Below are 22,040 nucleotides of genomic sequence, written 5' to 3'. Positions count from 1 at the left end.
TGAAAATGCAACCTTTTTTATTCCTAAATAAAATTCCCATAACCAATGCTCAAGGTCATAATGTCATTCAAGTGCATTTAGTAAAAGCTAAGTCTTAAAGAAAAAAAAATACTTTTCATTTTCACTTAATATACACTATACTTAAGCAAAGGGTGATACCTTCATCACAATCGATACCAACAGCCTTAAATTCCCTTTTACACTATGACTTCATTGACTGGGAAATTACTCTGATGGCCTCAAGCCACTGCAACAGTTTCGGATAACAGTGACTGAAAAAAACTATGAAACAAAATATTCACCTCCACTCTTTTATAGATATAGAAGAGAAAAGGATACAATTAGCTTTATACAAAGTGAAAAGAGACAGAAGAATAAAAATAATAATAAACAAAAATCTTAAACAGGTATTGTTTTATATTGAAACAAAACTTTGCTGCTTTCAATTTCTATAAATAATTAATCCAGCTAAGAGAGGAAAGTCTTATCTGTAAGTAAGGTTTGGCTTTCTCAAGTCCCAAGGAGTCCAACATTAAAATGACACTCTTTAGTTAAGTAACACCCTATAATATAGAATGAAAAGTGACTAAAACATCTTCATACATACAGTATAAACAACAGCAAGGCTGTAATTAATAAGCTTAATTAATAAGCCCTAGCTCTGTGGGTGAAAAGAAGAGGTGATTAGGGACAGGACCAGAACATCTTCCTGGACACTAAGGTTGCGTATGTGTCATTTTAAACAAAGGAAATAAAGGATCCCACCTCATTCAAGCATAATATACTGTCTTACTTTGGAAAACAGCTTAATAACACTTCCTTCAATCCTTCACAATAACTTAAAATGGACAAACTGTATTGGATGGTCTTACAAAAAAAGATCTGGCTAAAAGGGGCTCTGCATTTAAAGAGGATTATTGAGTTATCTCAAACCCAAAAACACCTTGTAGGCCCACTGCAAACCTGTAATGCTTTTCATAATCATTGTAAAGCCACTGGTCAGGACAGATACCATATGAGAATCAAGCATTCTCATGGTTATAAATCAGATGAAGGGAATCAGACTCCTGATCATACACCAAACTCAGCTCAAGTCCAGTTTCTTTCTCTGCAACACGCTCAGCACTCCTAATACAGGGTCTGGAACCCAATAAAACCACAACCTTATCATGTCTTCAGGCTGACGAAAACATAGTGCTTGTGAGAGAATGCAGATCTTGGCCTCTTGATCCTTGACCGGTAATATCAGACTGAGGCATATTATGCACGGTTGCAATAAAGGATGTGTAATACACAAATGTTTAAATATATACACAGTACAGTATGTCCTTCTGCTTCCACATTTTTACAGCCTCCTACATTTTACATTAGAAGGCAAATTTTCATTTCTTGCCTTACCTAGGCTGCTGCTGCTTCTCAAGATCAATTCGCTCTTTAGTGTTGAAAACACTTGGCAAGGTATAATGCTGTTAGAAGATCCTATCCAGCTCAAAGGGCACAGAGGACTGCTTTGTTGCTCTTTACAGGGTTTGTGAGGGGCAGTGCATACATTTGATTCAATTTTTTTTTAAAGGACAGGGAAGAGAACTGTTGTCAAGGTGAGAGAAAAAGTAAAACATGAAGTTACTAAAAAGAGTGTGTATACTGTCGAAAGGAGGTCAATAGAGGTCACTCAGGCCGGCAGTCTTCCTGGCTTTCTGCATCAGGGCTCGGAGCTGGAACTGCTTGCGGGACAGCAGACGCACATGCTGGAAAGGCAAGATGAAGTCAAGACCTTCAGAGTCTTCATCACACACAGGACCCCTGACCTGGTTATAAAGTCTTTAAGTAAGAAAGGCCAAGGCAGGACATCGGTGGACTTTAGGTCATGTTACTTTATATGGCAGCTAAAATATGCTCAGTGTAAACATTGCATGGTAAGTTACAGCTTAATATGAAATCAGAAACTTAGTGACCTTTTAGGAAATAGACATTGAAAAAGTATAAATGCCTTCTTTGAAGGGCATTTTGAAAATATTTTTATATATGGGACTACCTTACCTGAAAACTGTCTGGTTTGATTTCACCCTAGGTTAGGTCCTTGCTTGAAACGTGACATGGCGATTGTTGCATTTTTTTCATAAAAACAAAACTTATATCACCAGTGCACTTCTTGAGTACCACCTGCCCCACCTTCGCACACCATGATTTTCTTGAATAACAGAACTGTGGCTCAGGAGAAAATCTGTGTAACATCTGACTATAATGAACCCACACAAACCCACTTTCTATTTTAGTTGCCATTCTAGATGAGCTCTTTATCGCTTAGTTCTGTTAAAGGCTCAACTAACTTCAAAGCGGTTGATAGCAACATTATTACCTCGTAATGCATCCTTTTCCATCAAACCCACCAGTGAAACCGAACTGGACAGACAAGTCTGAACTCTCCTACCTTGAGGAAGACCTCCAGGTCAATGACGTCTCGGCGCAGAGCCTCCCCCAGGTAGAAAATGGTGTCCTCGATGGCGTTCTCCTCTGCGTACAGGTTCAGGATCTGCTTGTACAGGGGCGCCGTGGGCACGATGACATCGTCAATGTCGTTGGTCTCCGACTGGCTCTCCATCTTCTCCAGTGCGGCACTCAGCTCCTCATCCTTCTTCTTCAGGAGTTCAATGTTGCGGTCAACCTCCGCCTGGTGCAGACGCAAACACAAGACCATCTCTTCGATCACCACGGCCCTCACTGCCAGCAGCAACATTTCCTTAGAGAGCTGCCTGAGCCCTGAGAAACCTGCTTCACTGCAGTAGCACGGAAAGGAGTGCCTGGCTGTCCTGCAGAGTGAAGGGCTCGATGGCATAGGTCCGTACATACTCTAGAACCACTGTGTGATGTGATCATGTGATCATCATAAACTTCAAATATGCAAGGAAACCCAATATAGACTTAAAAAATGTAACAAAAGTTAATATTTAGTCATATCCTGCACCAACTAAAAGAATGTAACCTTTTCACCGAGGCCCTAGTTTACAACAAATGACGATACAGACTTCATGACATGAAGAGTTAAGAGCGCCTTGCAAAAGTATTCATGACTACCAAATTTGCACTGTGGCTTGGTGCAATTTTTGCCCATTCTTTTTGGCAGATTTGCTCATGTTCTCTTATGTTTCTTGAGGAATGCTTATAGATTCTCTTACCTTAGCAATATGCCTGTGACTAGGCCACACATTCAGTTTCAGGCTTGAGTCTGCAGCAGAGTTATGGCTATATTAAAGTGCTAAATGGCTGTAAACACTGTAAAGCAGGCTTGTAAAAGGTGACACGGCTGGAAGGATCCTCTACACCCTGATGAGAAAATCACCACCCACCACTTCCTGGTCGAGCCGCGACACCATATCCTCCAGCTTCTGATGGCCCTTCCTCAGGTCCTCCTCCGTGCGTTTGAGGACGTCCAGCTCGGCCTGGGCCCGGTCCATCTCCTCCTTCATGCGCCACCGCAGCTTGTCGCTCACTGCCGAGATCAGGGAGGCGCGGATGGTGTCCTCGCCGATGGTGCCGTCCCGGCTGGGCCCTGGAACAAAAAAGCACAGCTCATGAAACAGCCCTCCCCTGAGCCACGCCTCCACACTGACAGCAGAGCAGCGTGCAGCTCTATAACCACGCTCTTCTAGGAAGGTAAAATCAGGCTTAGCTACTCTTCAAACAAAATCTTTTGACATAAAGCATGTTACGTATAGTCAGTAGGTAAAAACATGACTACCTGTCTGCACTCTGTCTGTTAACAGCTCTCTGGAGGCATTTTCTTCATGTATAAAATATATTTTGGGGCGCAGCCTTGCTCTTTATCTATAACTGTAACGATTTGACTTTAATACAACACTAAGATTACAAGAAAAGACAGCAATACAAAATATGGGAAATTTCACATTCTCCACTGGACTCCTTCTTACTATGCTGTATTGAAGCAGAAAGCACTGGTGGTTGTATAAGCCTGAAAACTAATACGCTCAACTGTCCTATAATTATAATGAGATGTTGGGCATGAAACTGCAGCACAGCTTGTACAATCTCAAACACCAGTAATTTTGACTAAATGTTTGGTCTCATTTTACTGTTTTAAAATGGTTAAGAAAAAACAGCAAAGCCTTTCTTGGAAATTTTCTTTCTTACTCAAGTCTCATCTTAAGACTTGCTAAATACTAGCAAGAATTCTTAGCACTTTTGTCCAGGCAGACGTTGATTTTTTTCTGAAAAACACACAGTGCTGGCCCGTCCATGAGGCCCAGGCTGTCCTGTCTATGCAGGCCTGAGTCAGCAGGCTGCAAGAGGCCAGTGTGAATGTCAGGTTTAATCTGGGCTGCACGCTTCAAGCTCTTTAAGGAACCTTATCCTTCCATGCTCTCCCTCTGACCTAAATATAGCCCACAGGAGGTGGGAACCTGTGTCCGGGTCTCCGAGTCTGAACTCCCAGCTCCAGCTGACCTTTAGTAAAGGGGCTCCAGTTACAGTCATGACCTTAGAAACGGCGCACCGCCCACAGAACCATAACCCAGGGCAGGCACAATAGGAATGACAGTCTCGAACAGAAGGGCAGGGGTCAGAGGGAGGCCGAACGCTGAGCAGACTCCTGGATTTAACTCTTTCAGTCCAGTACAGATACATTTGAAACACCTTGAATTTCACCCATGTGGCAGGGTTAAAATGGCTTGTGTACCTACCAAGCGCTATTCATGAAAGCGTTGGAGGCAGAAGGGAGTGCTGGCTCAGCCACTGGGCTCTTCGACCCAGAGTTATGGGATCAAGCTCGATGTGCAGACATTGCTGCTGCTGCTGCTCCCATGGGTAGGCAGTTTGCTCCCGATTGCTCCAACCTACCCCACTTTACCCTGTTGGAGCAGGAACCCATGACAGACAAGTGTCCCTTCCGGGGTAGTTGTGCTCTCGGCTGGTTTAAATGCTACATAAATTAGGATAATCTTGAGCTGCTAAGGCCAGAAGACGCACGAAGGACTTATCCCAGGATCCCAGAAGACACACTGTGCCAAGACATTACGCACGAGACTGAGGCATCACTGCAGGCTGAACAACATCCATCTTGGAACATGTCCAGAACGGAAGAGTATGGTACAGTAACTCACAACCTTTATTCTTCATGACTGTGGTCTGAACTACCCTCATGCCTCAAGGTCAAAATTCCTGTCTACTGTACTTCAGAGGCAAAGATAAAGTTTCCACATGCAATCTCATATGACATAATAACAAGATGAGGGGTTGTGCAGAGCAGTGAGGTCATCTTAACTTTGATCAATTCTGTACCAGTCAGTTTTAGCAAGGAAAAACAAAGGCTTAAGCTATGATTAAAGTAAGATCACAAATACATCAACCATTCAATTAAACATTTCCTGCTTTTGCTCCTACAGGGAACTCTGAAACTGCTATTGAACAGGCTTGTGTGTTGTCTTAGAAATATATTCCAAATGTAAGAAATAAACTGTCTGAACACAAACACTTGCACAGCTAACAGAATTACTGAGGTTTCAGTGATAAACCAATAAATATAAATGAGATCTTTTATGTTGTTGTAATGCCAATATGATGCTATAAATAAATTATGTCTGGATAATAAATACTAGGACCATAACAAATACATTCCCAGATTAACTGTTCGAATTGCTTTTAAACTGCACGGTAAGGTTAAATTGCTTTGAACTGAAATTAAAGGCTCTCTTTGATATAAAATACATCCATTAAGCAAATGACTTCAGGGCACCTATCTACAAACACCTTATGAGATGCTTATGGTACACCTTATGAGGAGTTCAAAATCCAAAATCCACTATAGCTGTGGTCCTTACACTACATGTCTCAACTTACCCACAGTGGTGACTGGGGGCTGGGCACCGTAATGTGGGGTGCTGCCTGCTGGAGGGTACGAGGTTCCCCCGGGGTAGGGGTAGCCCGGGTACCCACTGGGGGGGACAGGAGAAATGACAAGTCACAAAAAAAAAGATCACAAAGCTGAATGGGGCCCTCAGAGCTAGGCAGTGGAACAGAGGCCTGGCTGAGTGTGTGTGAGGCGGGAAGGGGGAGTTGCCTGAAATCACTCCCTGTCTGGGCAAAGAAGGGGTGTTAAAATCACGACAGATCTGGGGTCAGAGGCTTCTCCAATGTTGTCATCTGCCATTTTTATAATGGGGAACCAATCTATTTATATCTAGGACAACATCCTGTAACAAGGGGATCACAATGTCCCCCCAGTTTCACCCTTAATGTCCATGTTAGCCTGTAAGGAAACAATGTCACTCCAACTACCTTCATCATCATGACTTCAGATGGCGGGGCTTATATTTACAAACTGGTTTCAGCTGTTAGTCCATTTTGTTCAGTTACAATGGCTGCCAACTACTGTGAATGCTGGAGGTTCTTATTCAATTTATTTTCCTTAAAGACTTAGGTGGGACACATTAATTCTGCAAAATTTAAAACACAAAACCAGAAAAGTACCGCTCATGTCATAGCTAGGATTTTATATTCCAAGATGAGCATTTCCTGGGAATGTCTGTCACACCACTGGTCACAAGACGGACTTTAACCGTGTCTCCTGACCACAGCCACAAGCCCCAGCTCCCAGTCCTAGAGCTGGGCGCCACACCATCCCCCTACACACAACCCCAGCCGCGTCTCATGCTGCCAGGACAGCCTTGCAGAACACAGGCCGCCTGCTATTCAAGCTATTTCTGCTGCTCGTGGGGACCCATTATTTGGTGAGTCTTTATCATATTTTGGCAGATGACTGCATTAGGCATTACAATTACATATTTCTAAAGGCCGGACAGCCTTACCCTGTGTTTGGAGTATGACTTGGTCCATAAGGAGACACTGTTGGCATTCCTGGCACGTAGGAAGCTAAGAGAGAGAACAGGTTACAGACAGTCTGTAATGGTTCTGATCTCCTACAGTGTTAAAGAAAGACAGAAAGAGACACCTAGTGTCAGGAACGAACACTGCATTGATATTCTGAAAATCTCCACTACAGATCCTTTGAGAAGCCTGAGCTAAATCTCAACTTAAAAAAAAATAGAAGGAGTTCATTGCACTGGCTTTGCACTAATGCATTTGTCATTTTACACGCTGGAAAGCCCAGATCTTGACAAGGAAGCTAAATTCAGATCCCGAAGAGATGAGAAGTGCTCTTAGCTGGGGTAAGAGTTCTGTATACTTACAGTTTGGAGGTCCAGTGGCCTGGTATGGCTGGTACGGGGGTTGTGTGGTGGGACGCGAGAAAACAGGTGGCTCTTCTCCAAAGACCACGATCATCACCTGGATCAGACCGAACAGGTCCGACTGAGGCTGGTGGAGCAATGACAACAGCATGACACTGGGTTAAAGCCTGGTTTGGCCAGCATACTACTCTCTCACAAAGAAGAAACCAAACATGGAAGAATCCACCTGTGAAACTAGATACCTACAGATGAATGAAGGACCACAAGAAAGAGCTAACTAAAAAAACAACCCATTTTTAGTTAGTGCTGAAAATTATATCATTATCAAACATGTGCGTTATGATTACTCATGTACTTTTAAAACCTTCACATCCATACAACAGCACTGAGGAGCAAAGAAACCGAATGGCAACAGTAAGTGCAGAAAATTACTACCAAGTTAAAATGTCACTGCCAGCTTTTCGGCCAGATTGTAAAAAGTTGTTTGCTTGATAGTTCAAAGAAATTCATTTAAAATTAATGGCTCAAAGGCTCCCTTCAATCCAGTAGAAGACTTTGCTTTATTTCACACACTGGCAGGACTGACAGTGTAGCTTTAGCAGAACAGTCTGGACTTCCGGTGCCCATCTCCGCTGTAATCTGATCTGTTTGCTCTTGACGCAGGATGACAAACAGCCCCAGTCGGCTTCAGATTTTCTCCAGAGATCATGTGACTAATGTGACCAGTTTTTATCACACCTTTTGCAGCAGAATACCTGCTGTAACAGCTAAAATGAATCATGGAAATATGAGAAAGTGGAGAGACTAAATACATAAAACACAGTGAAACAATGTAAGCTGATCTAAAATGACCACGTATAGTCTGATCAGATAAACTGGTTTAGTTTTACGACATGTTTTAAAAGGACCCTGACACACTAATCGCATGGAACAGGCCATTTCACTGCTTGGGAGTGCCAGTACCATTCTTCAGTGGAAACTAAGAACTGAAGACAACAGGGAATGAGAGGATTGTAGGCCATACTGTATGCAACAGCAAATAATGTCTGAATCTGGTTTAACTTTCAGGATAGCAGCGATACTAAAATACACACATGGCAGAAGCCATATTGTCCACGCTCTAAATTCAGTATGCCTAATTCAGAAATGACTTAGTGTCACTGGTTTTAAATAGGACGATAATCAACGCAGCTTCAAGGCTTAATCTGCTATTAAATCACAACTGTTTTTTTGCTTTTATTTTGTTGGTTTACAAATGATCCTATCATGTGATTGGCCTAAGATTATTTTATTGAACATGGCACACCTGTTTTGCAGTGTTATGGAATTATAGTATTATTTATTAAGTATTAAGTCCAAAGTACACCTACCGATTTTTGTCCTATAATGTACAAAGGGCAAAAAAAGGTACAAAAGAAAAAAATGACCAATTGACTCACATGCTTCCACTCGTGCAGGTAGGGAAGGTAGATCTTGCCATTAGCATCAATGTGTTTGCCTGTCTTGATCATCATGGCACTGGTGGGCTTCACAAAACAGATAGGAGGGTTGTAGGGATAGGTGTCCAGAAGCCAAAGGCATACTGGGATGTTGTACACATTCCCTAAAAACAAAGGGAAAAGGTCACTTCAAATAAGCGAGTTGTTATTTTGTGACACCAAGAACACTGGAGGAAAAGATTGTACAGAAGTACTCAAATCCTCACCCATACAGAACAACCCTTCTCCCAATTTTTGTTGGTTATAAAGAAACCAGAATTTTATTATTTTTATTCCCTCATCTCATTTTGACAAGATCCCAAAATTTTCTTCTTCCTCAACTTTCAAATCCGAGGATCACCTTCTGGATTTCATCTGCTCTATCTGAGAATTAGGATAGGTTGGAGCTTTCAATTACATGCCACTGTATTGGTTGTTGGACACTGCATTCGCACAGGAGAGTGTGATTTCACCGGACAACACCCATGGTTTCCCACATTCTTCTGCCCAGACTGTCTAATGGCCGGGTCATTCACAAGTAAGAAACTGCAGGAAGAAGCTTGATCTTTTCTGGCAGTTTTTCCATCACTCCCAATCTTCCCCTCGATCACTGACGTATTAAAAAAGTTTAAGTTCAGTATGTGGACAATGGAGTTTTGTTTAGAGCAGAATATTGTACTACAAAGACCAAGAGAGAGAGTGTGCTCTATGCATTTCAGGACCGTGAATGTCTGATCTTACCACAACACAGGGCAGCCAACATATTCTGACGTCTCCAGCTTTATGACGAGCATTAAACTGGCCAACTGCAGAAGACCTTTGCTCACTAGTACAACTCACACTCACACAGGATTGCCATTCAACGGCTCCTCCTTGTCTCACTGTCAGAGCCTCTGTCAATGTGAACACTTTCACCCCTCATGTCTCCCCATGGCACAGCCTATATCAATGTTCATAAAGGGTTGTGGGAACAGGGAAACAGCCATGGTGCAGAAGCCAACACCTTGGTTTCTTCTAAGTAACAGCTGAACGAGACTCTTTGATCAATTAACTCCCAAACTTTAGCAAATGAGCAGGATGGACAGAACGCCTGCTCGTTTGTATCCATACTTGTGTTCTATATTGGAGGAGTGACAGGAGCTCTGATTTACAAAGCATTGTCACAAATATCAATACTGAACAGTAAAAAACAGTAAAAGTAAAGGATCCTCTCGGTTTCAGCCTTTTCTCTCTTGTAGATTCCATTACTCACAGTGATGACAGATAACAGATTAAATTTATTACAGAAAAAGCTACTGTTAGATCCAAGATATTACAAGCTGAAAGGTACAATGTCAGGCAGCACAGTGGTGAAGTGATTAGCATTGGTGCCTCACAGCACCTGGGCCCTGGGATCAATTCCTGTGGTTGTGTTTTTATGTACACCCCTTGTAACTCTGCCTTTCTCTACCTGATCTGGTGTGCAGTGCTAGCCTGTACTGAGCGCTGCAGGTCTCCAGGATAGGAGACCCATTCTGGTGCTCTGGCATCTTTTGAGATGAAAAGTGCTCAGTAGAAACGCACGTAATTATTGATTTCACACACTGCTAGGTTTGGGGGTGACATTTGATCTTGGCGATTTCTTGCCAGGTTTCTATAGAAACTCAAAGACCTCACCCAGAGGACTTTAAGAACTATTCCTGTAGCCAACTCCAGCCCATTCATCCTTGGCACATCTCAGGAAAGGGCATGGCACTGCTGGGACACAGCCAGCACCAAACACTGGCCCACTCTTACCTCTGTAGCTAACTGGAATAGTTCCCGTAAGACTCATCAGGTCTCTTGTAGAGCCATCATTAAACACTGAAATCAAGCACACAAGATCAACATTTAACTAAATACCTTCCACAGAAAAAGGGTTAAGGTGTGGGTTTTAAAAACAAGATAAGCTTAAATTTAAAAAAACTGCAGGCCACTGAATGACATACCACAAGCTATATCACAAATACACTAACAATTTTCACATCTTTAAATATGAATCTGCTGTTAACTGGTGCTAATGAAAATTATTAGAAAATTTATTTTAAAAATCTAATCTCCTGACCCAGCACATTACTTCGGTGGGACTGACATCAATATGATATGCTCTCGTTCAAAGTATCCTGACATCAAATCAACACAAGGTATCTATAGCATATAGTGTACAGGTAAAGAAACAAACAATTCAAAACTCACAAGGGCTCTGCTTACCATAAGCATCCATGACAGGCTTCAAGTCCTTATAATGGGAGATGACATTAGTAATTTCACGCACTGTCAGGTCCCTGTACTTGTACTGCTAAAAAAGAGAAAGTTTGGCAAGTTCAGAAATGCCTGTAGTATGCCAAAAACATCTCTGTGTATTTTTTGATAATGGTTCATGATTTTGTGATTTTCAATTATTCTGTATTTTAGACCCCCAGACTTTTTGGAATTGCCAATTTGTTCATTAAGATGTTTACTGAAGGAACTGGAGAAGAGGCAGGCTTCAGGACACCTGCAGGCTCAAGGCTGCCCAATCCTAAATGCATTTAGACCACCTGTGTCAGTATGGGGTCACTCCCAGTTCCTGTGAGCTGATGCGTTCAAACCGGCCAGGGTGAGACTCAACAGGAGGTGCCCTCGCCTCGCCACTGGAGAGTTCCAGTTGAATACAGAGCAAATGCACTTCAATGGCAAATGTAATGTGAATCCATTAAAGCAAATGAGAAATCCACGGAAACAAACGAAAAGCAGTAGCCTGACATTTTGACCCGTTTGCGACAAGTGAACGAAAGTTCCATGATGGGCGGTTGTGGTTTGAAAGTCACAAGTCGCCAGTCTTTCTCTGTTATCTTCATCAAGAGTTTTCTTTTTCCTCTCGTCTGACCCTACCCCTTTTATGACTTACGATTTTGAAACAAAAACGTTACTTTTAAGCTTCGCTTAAACACAGGAGCTAGAACGGAGATGTTTTTTAGATCATATTGCCTGACGCCTTTCGGAAAGACAGTGATAACGGACTAAATAACTATAAAGACAAGCCGATACCTATAACATTTGAAACCAGCGATACCCAAAAATAAAAAGAAAGACGAACAGGGAAAGCACGGTTTCATCTTGTTCTGCACAACTTACTTTAGAAAGCATCTTTTTGAGAGCGCTCTCGTTGACCACGGCCATGGCGAGACCCGGCAAATGGCACTTCTTGATGTGGGTAATGGAAACAACTCCTATTCCAACCTGTTTTCTGGATTTCCCTGTTCCTTCAAAACACCCACCGAGGACCGGAGCCGCGGCCCGCTCAATCCGTGCGGAGCTCACTAGAGCTTTTATCGCTGGAAATCTAAAGCGTGTCGCCCAAATTTGACTTCTGTCTCTTTGGCTACCAAGCCTTTTATAAAATTAATATTTATATTTAAAAGCTCCTCTTCGATTCACCAACCAAAGTTGCTGTATGTTACAATACTACTGCTGTACCATCACAACAGGAAGCCAACCACCAGAAAACAAACTCCTCCTCCTCCTCCTCTCGGTATTACTCCTTCCGGTCGCGTGACCACCAAAGACCGGGCACTTCCTGTTTCCCTCGTCACGTGGATGTGTGACGTATTCTGGTTTGTTGAATTTAGTTTTGCAGTACCAGTGTCGTGTATATCGCGTGTTATAGACGCGGTTTATTTAGATTTATGACGTTTCAGTCGAGGAATACAAGTGAAACACGTCCATGTAACAAATACCGCACAAAATATTTTCAAACGTCAGTCTGTAAATTTAGCTTTAAGTTTTATGTGATGTATTATATTGTAATGTATACAATCTGTCACCTTGTCCTGCTGAATTATATTACAAAAAGTAATGGGGCCAAACAAAATGTTTCTGCTTAATAAATTCATGCTTTCATGAAAGCAGTTCGAGAGGAACAAGCTTTTTAATCAGTCTGTTTCAGTACCCAAACCATTTTGTTAAGAGGTTTTAAAAAATTTACCATATTAATTGGAATTACTTATTAACTGTAACCAATCAGAAATTATCACACTAATTATATGTTGAAAATATACTATATTAAAATATGTATATATGTATCCTATCTAAAATCAAACAGAAAAAGTCAGTAATTTTTCTTCCAAATAAATTTGCATTGTTTTTTTAATCCCAGAATTTGAATACTGGGATTGTTCAGACCAGAATAATGTTTCATGGACACAAACCTCATAAAAGCAACATTGAAAAATACTCGATGTGCTATGTGAAGTATACAAATTTAATATGCTCTTGGACAATTTATGTGGTCTGAGCAAAGAACTCTCGCCAGGAGAGTATGGCAGTGTTCTTGGAAGAAAGTGTGTAGCCTTTGTGGAGATGTCCTGAGGATGTGGCTGTTTAACGTTCCAGCCTTGTTTTAGCAGTGCTCGCCATTGGAGGTATATTTTTTAAATCCCTGTACAAAAGTCTAAGTGGAACTGACCACTTTCCTTACATAAATAGCCCAGACGACAACAGATTGATTTTATAAGGAAACCCAAAATACCAATAACTGTCCCTCAATGGACTTCTCAATCACTGAGCTCGAATCTGCTCAGGACAGTATGCCTAATATGATCACACTAGTTAAAATGGCAGAGTGCAAACTTCTACATGAACCTCAGTGTATGTTCCTTGTGCAGCAGGGTGGCTCAGGGGTCAGCGTTGCTGCCTTGCAGCGCTCGGGCCCTGGGTCCAGTCCCTGGGGAGTTTGCATGTTCTCCCTGTGTTCAAATGCGTTTCATCTAGGTGCTCCAATTTCCTCCAACAGCCCAAAGGCAACGTTGTAGGTTAATTGGCATCTTGGACAACTGGCCCTGGTGTGAGTATGTGCATGTTGATGTCTGTGTGTGCCCTGCAGTGGACTGGTGTCCCATCCAAGATGCATTCTGCCTTGCACACAATTGCTGGGATAGGCTCTGGCTCCCACATATCTCTTAATTACATAATTACATGCATGTTCACGTAAACAGTAATATTTAAAACGAGCCGATATTCTTGGAATACTTTATTTTCCACACAAAGGCTTGTAAACTGCATACATTGTCTGCTATTCCAAGGCACAATGCCTTCAGGGATTAGGAGCAGCAATGAGACTGGATATCCATGTTGACACTTCGACTCCACTCATTAGAATAATAATAATAATTTCTAACACTTATATAGCACTTTTGTAGACACTCCACTCATCACTGAACTCCCCTCCACCATCACCAATGTGCAGACTGTGTTTAAAAATAAGCAAAGACGGAAAACAAGCAATATCATCACGTCAGAGTTTTTGCAATTACCTATTTGATTGTGAGAGTAAACGTACTGCAGACGACAGCGGTGTAGATTATTGTTTTTATTCTTAAAGCTGTATTGCGCGAAGTCAAGAAGCGACTTTCAATACAGTCACATGTTCATGAAAGATATCGTTGGAAACAGGACATAGAGATGATCTTCTTCCATGACCCTTGTCTCTAACAGTGACCTGTGTGTGACCGACGAGGCACTGCAACAACACAAAACTAACACATTTCCCCACATTTCAATGTCACTTCTCGCTTTTGGAATCATTAAGTAAGATTTATTAAATACATTTGTTTAAATTGTGAGTGCGAACCATAAAATAACTCGGTTAAACACACCACAAAGTTAGCAAATCCTTACACTGAGCAGAATCTCATATCTCATTTTCAGTGTATATGTACACATACTGTTTTTGAAACATGAAATGAGCTGATGTATTCGTACACCCGTATCATGGAGCAATTCCTTCTGGAACACACACAGTACAAATGGGATTGCAGAGGAGCATGTTCACAAGACCGGGTGTATCAGAGGGTGCTCATTTGGTTCACCATGACCCTGTGATGGCTTGTATACGCATAAAGTTATACTACACAGATACTGTACGTGATGCTGTTCAGTTTCCACTCCACGGTCCTGGTCTGTACATGGAAATCTTGCTTCTCCAAAAAATGTATTCACTTCTTTATATATATCTTAAGGCAACTACAGAGCAATGATCTGTTTCTTTAATATTACAATAAGGGTCCAGTAACTCAATTCTACCAATTAAGCTTAATAAACGTTCCAATAATGAATCATGGGAGTCATGTTTACGAGAAATGCAGCTACAAAGTACAACCTGTAGGTGGGGTTGTATCCTCAGTAAAGGGCAAATGTAGAAAAAAGCTTAAGCAAGCAGTGGAACGACTCCTATAAGTTCTAATAAAACGAGTACATCGAATATCGAAAGAAATATGAAGGAGATATGTTAATTTAATTTAAAGCATTCCTTAATAGGATTAAGGAATTCTATTCACAACTTGGCTGCTCACACAAGTGTTTCAGAAATATTGCCCCATCATCCATCTTCATCCCACCAGTGCTGGTGAAGGTTGCAGCCAGTTAGATATACAAAGGGATATATTTACATATTCAATGTGTGTACATTCCCCTTGCCACAGTATGCCAACACACCCCACGAGCTCCAGCATGGTGTTGGGCTGGGCGGCAGTATGCTGTGGTCATTCACCCTGTTCCTTCTTTAACGAGGCTGTATATTGATGTTTGAACTATAGCTATTTTTTATTTTATTAATAATTTTCTAAGTGAACCATGACTTATTGTTGAATGACAAAGTCATAGAAGCTCTTTTGACCAATTAAATTTCAGTTCCAAGTTATTCAAGTATTTCCACTAACAGTAAGTCACTTATTCCTGGTCAGAGTTGCATAACCTGACCTGGAAGTCTAAAATGCACCCATTTCCAAATTACACAAGCCGAGGACAGCCTACAAACTCTGGCTGCAGGAACACTGAACTGTTTTTAAGTCAACAGTCTTCACATTAATCCTGTATTAATAATGAAGCTGGACTCTCAACTTATTGTATAGCAGTAATATTCACCGTAATTTAGGATTTAAAGGGCTGCACTGCAAGATGTGTTCAACATTGACAATGCTCATCCATTTTTATATTGTTTGGCATTAGCACCTTGCTTACATTTGGATATCGTGGACATTTTACATTTTCATGTCAAATACAATGATAATGAACAACTACTAGCGTAGTTCATCCTCTGTAAACTCCAATGTCATATTCTGTCAAGAAAGCAGCTCAGGAATCATGGGTAGATTCTCCCTTCAGTGGTGTTTTCTGACTTTCTTCTGACTGCACATGTACAGTAGCTGGGTGTGTGTGATTCAAGTGTAGTGAGGAGAGCTTGACACCCACAAAAAAGAAAACAGACTGAATAAAAGACTCAGTAAACACCTGCTGCTGACATTCTAGCCTCTCCATGACAACCAGAAGATGCACATTAATGAGACGTGACACAATGACATTTTTTAAAGGCTGTTTTTCCAGGAATTGTAGCATTTCTGTATAAGGTTAAATTGTGTAGTGCTATGTACAGTACAGATAAAGTCTTACAATACCACAGTTTTTCATAGTAAAACATCATTTGTTATATAGTGACAATGGTTCCAGAAATGCAAGTTTACTATAATAAAAAGTCGGCACTGCACTGGCTCAGAAATCATATGTATAAAATAAAAAAAAGATGCAAATATCTACATACACTGAAGAAGAGACAATGAACAGTCATTTTGCGAGGTTTAGCATTTGAATTTGCACTGAAAAGATGCTGGAATAAGCCCAGAAAATCCTACTGTTTAACATTTGGGCTTTAAACCAGAGGACAATTTTCAGGCTTGATTGAGGACGAGGCCTAGGATGGACATACATCTCACGGGTTTTAACCGTGTAATTATGAAATGTGATGGACAGAAAACAGCAAAGGTCTTGACAAAACTACTTTTGACAAAAAGAGGGGCCCCGACTCCAGTACCGGAGGGCCCATTTCTGTTGACTGCCGAGTCCCTCTGCCCATGCCCTGAGAAGGGTGGATCACATTAACTCGAGGTGAAGCACAAACACGTACAGCCATCCAGGACTGGACTGTGGGTGCCCCAGGGAGCCGAGGTGAGGTTCTGTAGCGACACATGAGTCGCACTACTGTTGCCATGGAGACCCGTGACAACCTCTCACACCAGGTTAATCCACACCTGTGAGGACCAAAATAGTTTTGCCCTTCAAAGCAGGAGCATGCTGGAGGCTATGTGTAGGGTAGCAGAAACGATTGCTCCTGCTCTTAAGAGATCGCTGAACCCTTACATCCTGGGCGACGAGCAAACCTGGAAGTTCAGGGCATTCTGAGGGACTGAGGCACAGCACAATGGATCCTTACAATGCACTCTCATTGGATGGTCCTGAGTTTGCCTCAGGAAAGCCAATTAGATCTTCAACACAAGCAGCAATTTGGAGACCCTGGAAAGGGCTGTATCCTTTTTATATTTCAAAACCAAACAAAGAAAAGCAAAATGTTATAGTGGCCTTACATAAACATTTATACAGCTTACAAATACTATTGTAAAAGAAGGTTTGTTTTATGGACATTGTTCAGAAAGTTTTGCAGGGATAAACATTTGATTAACAACTCTTGATAATCTATTTTAAATCATACTCAGTTTTGTACAATCAAAGACATTTTCCTTTTTTTACATTATAATCTTCCAATAAAACATTTAAAACCAGTGCAGAAGAATCAAAAATGTATTTCTCTCAGCACATCTGTTTTAGATAAGTCTTGTGACTGTGATGCAATTCTGCAGCCTGTCATGAAGTGATAACACCTCAACACTTGACTACGCAGCCGCATTTTGATAGGTTACCTGCAAAGACAATTTTGGGGGAAGTGTTCTTTCAAAATTCCTGATTTAAAACATCTGGAATGTTTAAATGGGATCAGGAAAAACACTTTAGTGGACAGGGGTTACTTGAGGAACAAAACGCAAACAATGGACAAAGATCTCCTGAGGCCATTCTGTTGAGAAATACAATTCAATTCTAAAGGGAAGAGAGTGACTTAAATCAAAATCCTTTGGCCCAAGCAGAATCTGGAAAGAGAAGCGAAACTTTAGGTATATTCCTGCAATTCCAAATAAAATATTTAAACATTTGACTTATTTAAACTGTCCCTGTGCATGCTCAATTTCTGTGGGTACTCCAGTTTGTTTTCACCTCAAACACATGCTTGCCAGGTAACTGGCGTCTCTACATTGTCCCTGTGCACTTGTGTGCATGTCATCTGTGTTCCATCTTTGAGCCGCTTGTTCTTTTGGGACAGGATTCAGGTGGACAGAACTCTTACTCAGCTTACTGGGTAGCTTTCTCATGGTGGATACTGGATCTTTGTCAATCAGAAACATAACTTCTGTACCTCCAAAGGGTCCTGTCACTTACTGAAGCTTTGTGTGCAAGACCTCTAAATCACAGACAACTGCCTGTGCACCCACTAGTTTTAAAATAGGGTGCCTTTCTTGCTTAATCCAAATGAACAGTTAAGAAGCGATGTATGGTATTTAGGAGTGAAATTGGGTTAAACTGGCTAAAATCTTAGAATCAGAATTCTGTTTAAGCAAACAGTATTCACTCCCTGGCAGAACCTTAGCAAAAGGACATTTTGTAAGAATTTTTGTCCAAGTTCCTCTGATTCCGATGATTATTAACATCTTATTAAATTCATCAAACCTTTTGGATTTGCCTTTATGAATTATTAACATCTTACACAAAACAGGACGAGTGCCTGCTGATTGTGAGTTTTTCACTCTGCAAAACTAACTGAATTTTACCTCATCAACGTTTCAAAAACAAAAGGGAAGATTTTGTAATAAACGACCCATCAACAAAAGAAGAAAGCAAGGTTATGTACAGAACGTCAGCACTCCATGAAGCTTTAAAAAGTGTTCTGATGAGGGTCTCTTGGTTTGTTGCTGAGAATCAATGCATTTATGCTGAGCTTGAAGCTAGCTAAATAATAAAACTACCTAAAAAGAAAAAGAGCTATTAATTCAACACTGAATTTGTTTCCAATATAGAGAAACTGATGTTTTTAGATTAATATTAGACTTTTTCGCCTATCCAAAATGTTATTTTAAATGGTCATTACATCTTCTGTTATAGGGTAAACAGATATGTCAACATTTTCTCAGCAATCACAGTTGAATTTGAACGTTTAATCATCACCTCTTTAGTGAAATGGGAAAGATGTGATATAACCACTAAGGTAAAAATCAGCAAACAGCAGCATCACCAACTTCACAGCCTGATAGCATCACAGAGCCTGAGCGAGCCTGGGCCTGATAAAGGAATTCATCCATCCAGCCATTTTCTAACCACTTTACCCAATTCAGGGTCGTGGGGGAACCCCAGCCTATCCCAGCAAGAAATAGGCGCAAGGCAGGATACACCCTAGATCGACATGCACACTCACATTAATGTCAAATTCCCAGAAGCCAATCAACCCACCAGCATGTCTTTGGACTGTGGGAGGAAACCGGATCACCAGAAAGGAATCCAGGCGAACGAGGGGAGATCATACAACCTCCATGCAGATGGCAACCCAGGTTGTGATCGGAATTGAACTCGGGGCCCCGGCACTGCCAGACAGCAATACGAACCACCTTGCCACCTCTGATATAGGAGATCTCTAAGAAAATCAAGTCCTTACTGAAAGTGATGTTGGTGGACCAGTAGGTGGAATTCTTCTTTCTAGTCCCGATTTTCCAAACCAAAGTCCCAGTATGTTGACAGGCGATACTATGCATGGTTTTGATGAGACACAAAACCAATGGCTTCAAAATGTGGCCATTAAAGATCCCACGGGACAAAGTTTGTTGTTGTCTTGGCCAAATGAGGCTCAATCTGATCTACTTGAAAATCCTTCACTGCACCTGATCTGCTGTGTGGTGAGCTGGTGCGGAATGGCTGTCGTGTGGGAGTCTTTCTAGGCATAGCTTTGCCATCAACCAAAGTCAGCCAGTAAAGGTGGTCACACAGAGACCAGGCAAATAGCATCACTGGTTCAGGCATAGGCCATGCCACTCTGAGACTCCCCATGCAGTGGCACACTATGGGCAGAGCACCAGCTTGGGAAGATGGCACGAGCTGGCTAGGGTTGTCTTTGCTTTCGCTGAAACAGAAATATGTGATTTTCTTTATACATCTATAAAAGAGATTTTGCTCCTGCAATCAGCGCAAGCTCTCCTGTACTGGACTGTGGCGCTTGTTTTAGGTCAAAAGGTGGGAAGGCTGGGACAGGTTGGAGCAGCTTGCCTGCAGATGCCTCCTCTCCACACAAACTGCCAGAGCCGGAGCCAGCTGCACGTGGCAGCTCTAGACTGGCTGGCAATTGGATAACAACAAAATGGAGATTCCACTTTTAAAAGGAAACCAACACAGCAGGTAGATTTCAAGATCCCCTTGATGAGACGCCCTAACCCTAAGAAAGGCCAACTCACTGTCCCATGCACCATGACACATCTGCAGCTCTCTCAGGTTTTAAGGATATGACTCAGAGCTTTTTTTCCCCAACACCTGAAATAAAGTCTGCTAGGACTACTGCTCAGTACAATTATAGAAGTTTGCATTTAAGTAGGGTCTGGGTGTCCAAATCCAGCAAATGAAACTCCAGCATTCTTTAGCAATAATAACACCCCCATCCCTACCCAGACTAAAATGTGTCTATACCTATCAAAGCAGTAGAGCCTACTAGACCGCTACCGCACAAACAGAAAAGCTTCTGACTGTTCGTGAATTTTGTTTTTTTGAGGTCTGTGGTCATAAGAAGAGTGATGGCAATAAAGAAGAAAACGTCTTCCCTCATTGTGCCAACCAGAAGGAAACGCGCCTTCCTAGCAGCAGTCAAACTGAGAACTGGCTACCACCCAAAACAAATGTAAGAAGTAATAAAACTATTATGAGGCAGATTTTAAGAATAAATACCTTTTTAACAAATCTGCAAATTCAAAAACAAAAGAATTGCATGGTAAACTTCTATTAAAAAAGTCCCTCTTTAAAAATAAATAAATCACCTAAAAACTCTTTCAGGGACAGTCACAAAAACTTACTGCTGCAGTCTGAAGAGGGATTCCAATGTTAAGGACTTGGAAATAAGGTTCTGAAGCCACCAGTTTCCAGTCTTTTGGAAGGAGGTGACAGTTGGGGTAAGACCAGTGTTGTGACTGTAAAACAATAATTTAAGCGTGATTCCCATTTCCCCACAGTGCAACACACATGGGAACAAGTAGCTGTGTCCTGTGTTGTGCGTCAAGCAGACATGAACTGAATCCAGGGCTCCCAAATCAGGAGAGGCCCCCCTTCCAACAGTTAGTCCCGATGCTTTTCCTCCTCTTCTCCGCTCACAGCTCTTCCCTTCAAGTCCATTCTGCCGCGCTGTTCTGAAAGACTGCTCCTTTGCCACCCTGTAAACTTTGCAAGAGAGAGGAGAGCAGCTGTTATAGTCAGAAGGGGAAGAGGGAGGTTCTGCTCAGATCCAGCAGGGCTCTGTGAGCCTCTGGGTCTGCTGCGGAGTCTGTGCCAGAGCTGGGAATGAGAGAGGAAAGAGAAGTTTCTTGCACCAGGTCCCAGTAAGTGCAGACATTCACATCTGGGTTTCTTTTGATCTAATGTGCAATGATACAAGTACGAGATAGACTTTATACAGTTTAAAGTCGTGTTGTTTTGTGGCTATTTTCATTATACACACTTAATTTGAAATGGTCAACTGTGGGTTTGTTACATCTGTCCTCGCACGGATGAATGCACAGAGGGGAGAGGGGAGGACATATACATAGTCTTCAGATGTGTCACAGGCGCCACGGAGGTTCAGCGCTGAGTGGGGGGAGAAGCCACTGGGGGGCGCTGCATGACGGAGAGCTGAGAGCTCTGCTTGGGGAATCCCAGCCACAGTCAGCTAGTGACTCGAACCCAGATTGCAGAGCTCCACCTTCAATAGGCAGGGCTCCCCAGAACTCTCATGCTCTTTATTTCTGTGCTCTGTTTTACCAAAGTAGCAGACGTACTATGCCAAGTATTTCAAGAAATCTGATGCTCTGGCATGTCGCAAACCATCCTGAATACATTATTCCTGCTATTGCTGTTAACAGCATTCAAAGTATTGTAGCTGTCAGAAAAGCCTCTTAACTATTAAAAGAGGCCTCTGTGTGGAAAGCTCTAGTGACACAAATACTGTCATTTATATACATCATCTCATTACTGGCTTTAATAACATCACAGTAACCCTAATGTTCTTTTAGAAAGAGGTATACAACCTGATCGAGAAGGACTTTCACTTGCTATCCAAATCAGAGCTGTATATCAAGTCAAAACAAACTGTAAGGTGACGAAAAGACGTGCGTACGAATCCCAATTCTTAAACGTACACTGGGGAAATTGGGTCTACATGAAATGAAATGACTCAGAATTCCATTCTTGATGGTTCCTA

The 22,040-nt window shown here is 41.8% G+C and overlaps 2 protein-coding genes across 8 annotated transcripts in view; both read right to left on the bottom strand.

The window, feature by feature from the left end:
* Window positions 1-12,225, bottom strand: LOC148645404 (tumor susceptibility gene 101 protein-like). Of its 3 annotated transcripts, none has more exons than XM_088611918.1 (10): window positions 11,816-12,225; window positions 10,910-10,994; window positions 10,457-10,522; window positions 8,642-8,805; window positions 7,203-7,329; window positions 6,822-6,885; window positions 5,854-5,948; window positions 3,348-3,550; window positions 2,432-2,671; window positions 1-1,748 (listed from the first exon to the last, which is right to left on the bottom strand). In XM_088611918.1, the coding sequence occupies exons 1-10, from the start codon at window positions 11,858-11,860 to the stop codon at window positions 1,659-1,661; spliced, it is 1,179 nt and encodes a 392-aa protein (XP_088468044.1). In that variant the 5' UTR covers window positions 11,861-12,225; the 3' UTR covers window positions 1-1,658. The 3 variants fall into 3 exon arrangements, with proteins under 3 accessions (XP_088468044.1, XP_088468043.1, XP_088468045.1); XM_088611917.1 differs by having other exon boundaries at window positions 10,910-10,997; window positions 11,816-12,224; XM_088611919.1 differs by lacking the exons at window positions 10,457-10,522; window positions 10,910-10,994; window positions 11,816-12,225 and adding an exon at window positions 10,131-10,229.
* Window positions 12,226-17,013: 4,788 nt separating this feature from the next.
* Window positions 17,014-22,040, bottom strand: part of LOC148645403 (GTPase HRas) — a 37,153-nt gene continuing 32,126 nt past the window's right edge. For 4 of the 5 annotated variants that reach the window (XM_088611632.1, XM_088611634.1, XM_088611633.1 and 1 more), the window contains exon 6: window positions 17,014-21,025. The gene's annotated coding sequence lies outside the window, so the exon portion shown is untranslated. The remainder of the gene's footprint in view (window positions 21,026-22,040) is intronic. The other variant, XM_088611637.1, reaches the window with a different exon arrangement.

Source organism: Lepisosteus platostomus, chromosome 18 (genome assembly GCF_059453375.1).
Source record: "Lepisosteus platostomus isolate fLepPlt1 chromosome 18, fLepPlt1.hap1, whole genome shotgun sequence".
Classification (NCBI taxonomy): domain Eukaryota; kingdom Metazoa; phylum Chordata; class Actinopteri; order Semionotiformes; family Lepisosteidae; genus Lepisosteus; species Lepisosteus platostomus.
The sequence above is the reverse complement of the archived record's forward strand: the minus strand, read 5'-3'. Positions and strand labels throughout refer to the sequence as shown.